Here is a 12,003-nt window from a genome sequence, read left to right on the forward strand (position 1 = left end):
TTTTTTTTTTGTACCAGAGTTTTTTTTTATCTGTTGATGATATGTCGAACTCTTGGCCTTTCAAATAAATTCATGGGGAATTACTTAGGTATTTCTTTTAAATCGCCTTGCAATGAAATACATTAGTTTATATTCCATCTTTGTATTATACCATGCGAATATTCTGCTCGTTAATATATCTATTAACGAGTCGATGGGCGCTTGAATTCATCAAGCGGGTAATTAGGGGGGTTTGAACATATTTGTGTCACCTGTGTTCAAGTATTGGGTCCATAAGTTGCTAAAAAAAAGCGAAAAAAAAACACTCAAAATGTCATTGAAATGGGCCAAATGGGCGAACAACTCGCTCATTCGCCCTCAACAATACTTAAGGTCGTCTTAGTTACCACGATGTTAGTGGGCACCGCGCGAGTATCCGCTGCGTTGGTTCAGCCTCATTGGAAGGGAAAGATAAATTAACAGGTGGGGATAAGGAGGGGAGAGAATGAGGAGAGACGACATAGGTGAACTATAATGCATTCATGGCATTGAAATCAAAATATTATTTTTCTACAAACCATATATTTCTCGCTTTCCCAAGCTAGCTCCTTCAGTTCCGTTATTTTCACTTCTCCCTTGCGTCCCTCGCTATAAGTCATATCTATTACATCTTTCACGTAATTATAGATAAAACTGCGTGACTTGAGAAAACTTATTTCCATTGCATTTAGTACTCATTAAGAAGGATAAGCATCAGACTTTGATAAAACCTATTCATAAGTATTTAATTTTCAAATTATGAGGATTTCTTCCTCTTTTTTAATAATAAGTAATACTTCGAAATGTTTTTACTTATATAATTTTTTTACGTATTCAATTTTCAGGTTCCATTAAATGTTGAATGAAAATAAGTTATCTGTGATAACGGTTGAAAATATTGTCCTGAAACTGCGAAAATAAATGTATACGACGTTGTCAAGGGATTAGTTTATCTTATTATTGACCTAATTTCTAAATAACGATAGATTTACATTTCAGTAATCAGTTTATATCTTCATTTTCATGGTGAAAATGGTTAATGGGGTTTCAATGTTGGCACCAACTTTTGATTTCTACGCAGAGCCACCCAGAGCGCTCTCGTTTTCATTTACTCAGTCGGTGAAAAGGGTTAATACTGCCGCGCCTCCTGGAGGATTTTGTTTTTGAGTTAGTAAATTTCCACGCGGGTGACGAGACGATAGGAGAAAGGAAGTGGATGTGTTTCCTGGTTAATTGCTCGATGTGGCCGTTTTTGAACCAATTATATGTCAAGTAACAATAATAGGTCCCCAACAATTTTAGATATCCATTGGCGAATGGACTCATTTATTTCCTTTCACATGCAAGTTACAGAGCAATCGCCAGGCTTTCAGCCTATGAATTTTCTAGGTCAACCTATAGCTTTACGTTTTCGTGGTCATTTCGTTTGATGACCTTGATAAGGGCGATAGTTTCCGAGACCTTGCTTGGTAAATCCATTAAATCTGTTTCATAGTTACTTTTGTTTTTAGTTTGATCATGGATATAACCAGTTTCCACCAATATAAGCCTCATGTTCGATGTGCATAACTTAGTTGGGGACTAGCTTGGGAAATGCAGAAATAGAAGGCTGCTGTATTCCTACCTATCTTAGAATTGCAGTACTGTCAATGACCCTGATTCGCACGATGCTGCATACTGCGCAGTCGTTATTACCCGATAAAGGCGATAATTACTGTCGCGCGGTCGCGTCGTGGTCGGTTCGCTGATTATCCGGGCGTTGTAAATGGGGCTACCTTGCCTCTGGAGCGGCATGCGAGGGTGTTGTATGCTCGGAGAGGTCCACAGGGAAGAGGCAATGGGGTGTCAGGGGGTTAGGCTGCTCTCTCTCGAGGGCTTGTGGTGTGTGCATCTGTGTTTGAATGGGCGTGAATCAATTGACGTGGCGAGGCAGCCGAGTGGAGATAGCACGTGGTGCGGCGGTGGGTGTTGGGTGCAGGAGAGGCGCGGCACAGGCACCAGCGCGTGGCTTGCGGATAATTTCAAGTCGCCGAGGGCCGCGGCGATGCAAGGGCTGGTGCCTCATCTTAAAGTGGGTGGAGAATTTTCTTGATAATGCACAGCTTTGTGTGAAACTTCACGCACGTGTTTGTTTTGTCATATCCCCGGATAAAAAAAGAAATAACTGTCGGTACTTCTTGGAGTTAGTTTTATAAATATTAATCACTCTTTTAAAAAGCAGTGTTAAGGGTCATGACTAAAATTACCCAATAAATTAAATATCAGGGTATAGATCTCCTTCTAAAAAATATAAAAAAATTGTACGTTCAAGAAAACATACAAGAAAAGTTAATGAACCTTACTGATTAGATGCCTCGGGAAAAAATCTTTTTTCATTTTTGCCGGCTGGAAAGTCCTCTTGACAATTTGCAAATTTGTGCAAAACCTCGCTCACGTTTTTTCATGCGCCTTTTCAACGAGGTTGCACCGAGAAACGAAGGAAATATCAGTTTCATTAAAATTTTCCTGAATACTCTTGTTGCAGTACGTGAATGACCATTATTTGAAATCGACCCAAATGGACCGTAACTAGGACTCTCTGTCGTGTGTGCTGGATATCGTGTTTAACATAGTTGAATTTACAAGGGTTCGTATTAACACGTGAGCCTCTGAAGAAAAAATCTAAATAAGTGCTAGATTACTTATGTCTTTTAGACAAATAAAAACATTTTAGGTGCGTCCTAGCATAATAGTCACCACGAAAGCGAAACGCAAGCACTTTTCAATACTATTCTCTGAATAACATGCAGTTTTATGCAGTATCTAGCGTAAAAATTAGAATCGCAGATAAGAATGGTCCTACAATTAGCTCAAATAGCAAAACTCTTGGTTACAAACTGAGTGCATATTAGTTTTCTTCTTTTTTGGACCCAATTTTGCTTTTTTTTTATTTTATTTCTTTATAATTCTTTGTTTTTCCTGTCCCTACGTTTTATTTTCTCTCTTTATTTTTCATTGCTTTATTTTATTATCTCTGCATAAATTTCAATTTTTAAACAGATTTTAGCGATTTAATAAGCATTCATGTCGCCAAAATTAGGCATTGGCTTGGTAAGCATTGAATCCTTTTATAAACTTACCTAAAATTCAAGAAATACTCTAGGATCCAATTGATACTTAGAGCTAATAGACCAATTTCTATCTCAAAATTTGGTTAATGTCTTTAATGCCCTGCGATGGTGGAATGAAATGTCAATTTATCGATTCAAGCGTGAATAAAAAAGCTTATTTAAGTAATCCTCTAGGATCCAATTGATACTAAGGTCTAATAGTCTAATTTTTCTCCCAAAATTTAGTAAATGTCTTCATTTCCTTACGTTATGGAATGAAAAATGAATATATCGATTCAAACGCGGAGGCAAATGCTTAGTCATACTTTCACCCTATCTTCCGCTTTTAACTCTGGAAACCAGACGGTAAAAGCCTCTTCGACCAAAGGAAAGGCGGGCAGAGAAATGCCGGAGGGCTCACCAACGGTATAAAGCGTTTTAAGTCTCATCCCGAAACCTTTGATCCGTCTTTTGACAGCGGACGGAGGAAGAAAGAGAATGGATGATCGTTTCACAGGAACGAGAGGTTTTAGCTGTAAATGTTCCGTCCCTTATTACCCCCGGAAGCGCGGGAAAGTTCGCTGCCCTATTGAGAGGGATATGCTCTGATACGCGTTCTTTTGAGTGCCGCGAACTGTTTTCTGCACCCGCGTTCCAGGATGGTACCTCTACGTGAGTTATTTCCCGCGATAGAATTCATGAAATCTTCCCTTTCCCGCCCGTTCATGTGAGAACGTAATGCGGACTTTGGTCTCTTTCTCCGCTGCGTGGCCTTTGATCACTATGGTGATGTCGTTGGACGAAAAGCAAGCGACACGCGCAACAATGTCCTTGGCGAGAGAATCCATTACTTTTTCAATGATTTTTCTTTTAAGAAGATGAAAGGGTTGCGTTTTCTATCGCGTGTATTTTTTCTCTTCCCAGCCTTGGTGAGGATATGTTGTTAAGGCCTTACTTTCTTTTTGAATAAGAAATTTATTCTCCGCGGAAGCCGATTCGGTGTTACTAGATAGGGACTTTCTGCCATTCATATGCGTCTAATCAGCGTGGGATCTATCATCTTTTTGAAGTTAATTTATGGAATATAAAAATTGGTATGAACTCTTCTTGGGTCCTGGATTAAGATAGAATGTTTCTAACTACATGCCAACTTTTCTTCCGCAATCCATCCTCAAATGTGATGGTGTAAAATTAAGGCATGATGATTAATCATATATTCGCGAAAACTGAATTTAAAAGTCTATATTGTGTCCCATTTTTTTAAATTTTTTTACTAACGTAAAACTCATCTATCTGCAATTTCGATCTTATTTTTATCGATCTAATTGCCATAGCAGTCATTATTATTGATTTTTATTTCTAACGTATGGTTATCAATCATACCTATATTTTTTTTAGTTATTATTAATCTTTATCGGTCATTACCTGTGAAATTTTACTCCAGTTGATATGTGTGGCATAAGTACATGTATTGCAAATTTCAAATCATATTTTCGGAGAAATTTTTGAAAATACATGGCTGTGATTTGTTATTTGATCATCGTATCACATTAGAGACGTGTATTACATGTGGAATGGTTGTTTATAACTTCTGATGTTGTTGTCCCCCTTGTCGTTACTTCACGTACTGTCATCTCATTTGGCTATTGCTTATGTGACTTCCTTGAAAACTATTTCGAATTAATTAAAAAGTTTACATCATAAATTTCTGCTGAAGACAGGTATATTCATTTTTTAACTCTGCTATAAAAATGAGCTATCAAATCCCATTAAACGAAAATTATTTTTATGAATAATTGATATTGATAAATATTTTTATGATTTTTGAGTAAAATTTTGGGAAATGTTTTTCGAGGTTACTTGCTTAACTGAAACCTAGACTTGGTTTGCTTAAAAAGGAATTACAACAGTCTCAAATCTGGTGAAAAGTGTAAGTACGCAATAAATTATCCTCGATTGTCTGTTGTCAAGAGATAGCAAATCGATCGCTCTCTGTTGCAATACATTTTGTTGATATCCAAATACTACATTTTTTACTATATTTTCTTTCGTTTTTTTTTATTTCTGTGTTGTCAAATCAATTGCCCACAACGAAGAGACCGGTAGCGTTTCGTATGTTCAAGATTCCCTTCCCTTGTTACTTCCAGCATTTTTTATCTTAAATTATCTTATTGCAATACATTGACTTCTGATGTGATCGCCAATTAATTAGATCAAGCTTTTGAGCTTTAAGTGACTGCGGGTCAGGTAAAAAGAGTGGTTTATATATTCATTATCGTAGACATTTAAGCTTACAAAATGTTTCAGGTACCTGTACAGAATGGATATGATATTCGTGGCAGTTATACTGCTCTGAGTTTTGGCCGAAATGGCATGTAATAATCCAATTCTCGAACAATTCGAGCAGCAATCCCTTCCATCGCTCCCAATGCTCTCAGCCAATATCCTTCCAATTCGCTGCAATCATTCGCTCGAATATCACCATTCCCTTCGTTGCTCGCGTAGCATATTGCGCCGAGGGAATATTTGTCATGTCGCTAAAATTTCACATGCTGTAATTGTGTAAATATCACTCGCTTAATTCCATTAGCCGTAAATATATTGCTCTCGAGGCGGAGCAGATGACGATGTTACCTCGCTTGCTTCTCCAAAATACGATAAATACAACGCTTGCGGCTATTATTTAAATGAGGTCACTGACGTCAAGTTCTGTAACGCGTTTGTTAATGATAAAATATTTCACGGTGTTCCTCACCGCTCTGATGAGAACGCTGTTTGAAATTTTGTCTCATTTTTTGTTATGGATTTGCTTTTTCTCAAAAGTATTGGTTCGTGGATAGGAAATGAATGAAAAATCTGGAATGCTACATATTATATCCAAAACATGATGGTCGTGATGGTTGCATGGTATTATTTGGTGCCTTATAAGGTTTTTTTATAAGCTGGTCTCTACAAGCAGTCATTGATATCCTAATGAATTTAATAAATTTTCTGGAAAAGTAGCTATTCGTCAATTAATTTTATTTTTTGCTCTATTTTATTTCCCAAGTTATTATTTTTAGGAAAAAATACTAAGGTATTACGATTGGTGAAATTAATTAATTTTTCAGTCATTCCAATTAATGCATGCGCAAGTGACATCAAAAAGTAGGTTAATATTAAAATATATAAATTTTGATCTCAGAAAGTTAGATTCAATCCTGCTAAATAAGATTTCCTGTGGTGTTCCAAAGAAGAGTCACAAAACAAGTTTTGTGGGAATTGGTTCTGTTCTGACTTTATTTCGTAGTCTATTCTATTCCGTAATGGCGTTGAACTTGTAGACATTATGTGAAAAGTTGAGAACCGATTATTTCATAAAAATAATTGATGGAATATTAAAAGATAAAATGCACTTTTAGCAAATCTCACAATAATCATAAATAACCTGATCATTTTTTAATATCATCATAGTTGTACCGTAAGGTTTATTTTTCTATTCATATATAAGTTTTAGTCCTAATTTTAACATTTTTCTGTCAATAAATGTTGTCTTATGCCTTAAAATGAGCATAAACCTCTTCAGGTTCATTGGAAAATATCAATTCCTCTTGCCCGAGGGGATAGAAAACTAGATTTCTATTTTTAGCCTTCATTATTCAGCGTATCAGATCTCATTTTCCGACGTATCCATCATTTCTAGTATTTTTTATTCCCTTCTCTATGGTACATTATGTGCTTTAGAGGGCTAGCGCCCGTCCGTAAGCATCGTCGAGCTGTCCGGAGCCTTCCACATTCTGGCGCCACTGGGATCTACTCCATGGCGAAGCCTGGCAAGCACATCCTCGGAGAAGGAATTATTATTTTTTCCCGATCCATCTTTCTCGTCGTCTTCGACCTCGTCTCCCAACGATGTGAGTCTTGCGCCTCTCTCCGTGAGTGCTTGCTTATCCACCGTCAGTTTAAATTTTTACGACGGGGAAACATTTTTGCGAGACATTTTCCGGGCGCAAACACAGCGGAGATTTTTTTTTCCTGTCTTGAACTCCTCTTCTGAACGTTTGGGAGACGTTTTTCCCTTATGTATTGATGGGAATCGGAGCTCAGGACAGCGTTGGAGAGGCCGTTCAGAATATTTACGGGTGGCTGCCATAAAATGTTCCGTTTTTATTCCGTGCATCACAATTCGCATAATTTTCTGTATAATTTAAATTTTCTTAGCAAATAATAAGATTTTGATCATATTATTTCACCCATATTCTCATAAATTATCCGTAATCTCGTCAATGACAATTCAAAATTAATGATAAATCTTTGTATAATTCGCTTGTGCAAACTGAGTGTAAAATGCTGATTGAGGGATGTATTACAATAAATTGTTTTGGGTTCTGTCTCTTTGTGTGGGTTTGTAATTTTTTACATAATATCCATATTTTATAGGTCATCAGTAATATTTTATTTCAAGTAAGCTAAACGTTCTATATCTTCTTAGTCTTGCTCATACTATACTATCGTTTTCTCTTGATGAAAGCGAGTGGTGAAGTTCACAGCCGCAATTTAGCTGTCCTCCGTGTACTATTTTCCCGTAATCAATTCGAGTCGTTTTGGCCGTACGAAATTAGTGCGGTAATTGCATGCCGGTAGTGATTTCAGACTTTCGCTCTAATCGCGGGGACACACTCTTGCTGGAACTGAATTTATATCCGCGCAAATTAAATCATTCAGGGTTTATGCGTTGGCTTATTTGTTCCCCGAGGAGTCCACACAAATTTCGTTACTACCAGTCGTAAAATGTACCGTTTTCACGACATCATCTACCCAGTAAATGTAGTAAATGTGGTGTTTCTCATTATAGCCAATATTATTAATATTTCGCCGCATTATTTCAATTATACCAGATAAAGAGAGGTGATTTTTTTCAGATTCAAGAGTTTGTAACTAGGGTAGCTTTTAAAATAAAAATTGGGCCTAAAAATATGAAGAATATTAGAGAAAGATAAGAATATCCCGTCGGAACCCTCGGCATGAGTAAAACATTGCCATGAATGCACCTGTTTGGGCTTGGCAAGGGGTGAAATAGACTTGAAGGCAACACACATTTTTATATTAACTCCCGTGAACTTCATATTTCTCGCTTTCGGGATCCTTTTAAATAGTAATGAAAGAAGAATATTTGATAATTTTCCCTAAAAATGGAGTTTGTCAGTACAGCAATAGTTCTGTATCTTTTACTATTTTTTCAGCTGCGTGCTCTGCAATATATGTAGGTGCTCTTGAATTTTGATTGTGTACTCTCCATTAGGTTCCACAATTAATTTAACATAGTTTAAAAAAATAAATTTTGAAAATAATTCAAAAAAGATTATGTTAAAAAATTATGTACTGTTTTTATTTAGGTTCAGGCAACTTAGATAAAAGCATGAAAAATTATAGTGATTCGATATTATTCGGAGTAAATTGTGATTTGAACCGAAATCATATATTATATGCAAACCAGGTTTTTAGTTGCTCTAACTCATTGCATCTCCTTCAGCATTTGTTAATTGTGTACAAGAGAAAACCTATTTTTCTACCTGCGAAACTCTGACTTGCGTTCACTAGCAGTAATTATCTGCAAAATTACCTGAAGTTAAAAGAGATAAAATTTCTCATTGTTTGACCTATCGATGATTATTTTCCTTACTGCAATACCGCAAAATTAGGGCTTTGACCTTATCACGAGCGTGTCATAATGAAAAAAAGATTCTTCCTCATGAAACACTTAAAACTCGTATTTGCATGCTGATGGCACGGTGTAATAACCACTCCGACGCCCATATAAAATTTAAAAAAAGAGAAACACTCCTGAGTAAACAACATCTCCATATAACTCGTAAAAATGCGACCCTTTTCCCACTTCACATTCCTCGATTAACAGGGTTGTGCTTCGGGGGGGTGGTGGTTTGGATGGAAAAAAAAATGACGAACGCTTTGCGTCGACGCATCCGCTACCTACCCGCACGACACCTTCCCCTCTTTCCTACCGCTTCCTCCCGCGAAATAATTCCGCCCCGACTCGTCAAGAGGCCGCTGAGGTGCCGTAAAAGTAACGAAGAGCAAATTAAGTGCACCCTGGACGCAGCTTCGAAATTCGTCGCAATACGCTGCGCTGCGAGTATGCGGGCCGGAAGGGGGTGGGGGAGAGAGTGGTTCTCAAGTAGAAGGGTGGGGTGGGTAGGGAAACTCCGCCAAGCAGGGGAGACCATCCTTCCATTCCACCCCTTTCGGAGTACGGAAGATGATATGATGAAGGGTTGGGGGAACGGGATGGGTAGTTTTATTTGAGAAAAAATAATAACAAGGCGGAAAGGGGGTTAGGCTAAGATTATGTGCAGTTTGGAGGGGTGAGGAAGCATGCACCCCTCAGACTCATATAACCAACCACCCCTTCAGTTCGTCGTTAACATTCAAAAGGCAGGAGAAGGTGACGACGACGGTGGATAACGCGTTATGAGGAAATGTTTAAATTATGAAGGCAGTTAATCCCCATTCACAGCTTGATCTTTGGAGGGTGTGTCACGGTCCACTAAACTACCCCACACTCCGGGAAAAGGTATATGTCTAACATACGGCTTCCGCGACTTTTACGTCCACAACAAAACAAGGCGTTTCTTTTTAAGTGTTGGTTTCCTCCAGTTGTTTCCATAGTTCAACTTCTCCGTCGACTCATATGTGCTCTTATACTGCTTGTCCTTTAATGTCTTTCATTAAGTTCGGCATTTCCATTTGCTGTTCCCGGTCTGTTGCCGAGGGTTGGAATTTCTGTGCTCGGCCTCCTCACTCTTCCCCTCCGCTGAAATCTCCGTCTTCCATCGGAGCTCGTGCTCCAAGTGTTTTCGGCATGAAAAGGTCGCCGTGGAAATTAAGAGGTTTACGCTGCCTACGGAACGATGCAGTAAAGGCCAAAAGAGCGTGGAATAGGGAATTTCAAGCTTTCCGAGTTCATTTCGTGAAGTGGTTTATCGCTCTAAAACGAGCACTTAATCCATTTCCTGAGTAATTTTTGTCAATGAAATGGTTCGTGTTGATGGAATCGTAAATTTTTTTAAAGTGATTTCCATATGTGAGAGCAGTTTCTATTACCGTTCTATCATAAAATTCTTTTTACTATGTGGGCAAGTTTTAATTTCTTTATGGAAAATGCAAGATTAAATCTTAACTTAATATTTCTCGCAGAAACTTCCAAAATAGAACTGTTTCCCCGTGACAGAGTAACCATTTTAAACTATTTTATCTCTGTCTGTTGTGTCTATTCTCACGAATCGTAATATCTATCACAAAATTTCTCCTTTTCTTTTATCTTTTTCATCCAACAAGTATCTGTTGGAGCGATACATGGTGGATTTACCACTTTCAATCCTCCGTTTTATGATATTGTTCAAAAATCAGGTGTATACTTCGCTCAGGTATTTTTTATTTCCATTTATTATAGATTTTTCTTTTATGTTTGTAGGTTTATCTTGCGGTAATATTTATAATCCGTTGAATTTTTTTTTCGACGAAATAGTTTATTATTGATATTTTACTCCAACACCGACACATCGAAATTTTAAACCCATAAAGATGATGTTCAACATGCCAACGCTTTGAGGTTCTAATAATTCATTTTTTTAATATTTCTCTTGTATCGCTTCGCTCCGTCACAACATAGATATATTTATTCCATGCAATAAATTGAAAACAGTTCTATATAATGGCAATTCCTCCATAGTCGTTACAACTATTGAAGGCACCGATTACATAATTCAGTGAAAACAATTTATTGTTAGTAAATTTTAAATTAACGAATATGGGTGTAAGGACGATACGGTTACGCAGCAAAAGCTCTTTACAATGCGGTATTTTCCATTTATTTCCATTAAACAAGAATTTACACGAATTCTAGAATATTAAACGTAGATCTCACGGGCTATGGAACTAAAATTGGAATGATAAATCTTTGAGGTCACTCCAAAATGGAAATTTTACTAACCCCTTGTTTTTTCTTCCCTACTCTCGCAGGTGAAGGTGATGCTTCGTGTTTCCGGGGGCCCGGTTCCCGGAGGCGCGGTGAACGGCTCCGGGGGCGGCGGCACTGGTTCGGGTGCCGGCGGGGGCGGCGACGCGTCATCGTCGGGTGCAGCAGGCGGCACCTCGTCCTTCTTCAGCATCGATAAGAGAAGGAAGCAGGTCACGCTGTTCGACCCCGCGGCATGCGGAGGCGGCTCGTCCGCACCCGAAGACCGACGGGTGGGCGTCGCCGCACCAAAAATGTTCGCTTTCGACGCCATATTCTCGCAAGAAGACTCTCAGGTATGGGTGCCCCTTTCTTAATCCTATTCTCCAAAGTGACTCGACTGATAAATTGATGAGAAATTTTGCCCTACTGACTGGCGTACGTAAATGGTATTAAATTACAGGCTAAAATAAAAAGCTTCTCAAAATTTGGTGGCAATCAGTCATAACTATTTGGCAGTTTCTTATTATTTCCACGCAGATAAATAGTATCTGCAGAGTTAAGTGGTAGATCAAGATTATGGTAGATTGGTACCTAAAGCAGTGTGGACTATTCCGCCGCGTGACCGGAGATTAATTTCATATTAATTACCATAGTGAAAATATTTCCTTAGAGAGTGAATCGTACAGCAGAAATTTGATTTTCGGGGCAACTAAGCAGACCACTACGCAGTCGAGGATCCTTACTTTCCATGGAAATTTATGTGAACCTTAAGCAATGTTCATTTCATAATCATATGGATAAAAAATAGCAGATTTAGATGAAAACATTGGTACAACAAGATATATTTAAGAATACAATAAACTTATATATTTTATTTCACTCAGAATATCCTATTTATTACAAAAAGTATCCAGTCATAGTACACCCGCTCTGTGATGA

At 38.0% G+C, this 12,003-nt stretch overlaps 1 protein-coding gene across 3 annotated transcripts in view; it reads left to right on the forward strand.

Annotated features, from left to right (window-relative positions):
• Positions 1-11,130: 11,130 nt before the first annotated feature.
• LOC124157821 (kinesin-like protein KIF26A) overlaps positions 11,131-12,003 on the forward strand; it is a 43,827-nt gene continuing 42,954 nt past the window's right edge. For all 3 annotated transcript variants that reach the window (XM_046532851.1, XM_046532852.1, XM_046532853.1), the window contains exon 1: positions 11,131-11,417. In XM_046532851.1, coding sequence (XP_046388807.1) covers positions 11,136-11,417 — 282 coding nt within the window. In that variant the 5' untranslated portion in view covers positions 11,131-11,135. The remainder of the gene's footprint in view (positions 11,418-12,003) is intronic.

This window comes from Ischnura elegans, chromosome 4 (genome assembly GCF_921293095.1).
Source record: "Ischnura elegans chromosome 4, ioIscEleg1.1, whole genome shotgun sequence".
NCBI lineage: Eukaryota > Metazoa > Arthropoda > Insecta > Odonata > Coenagrionidae > Ischnura > Ischnura elegans.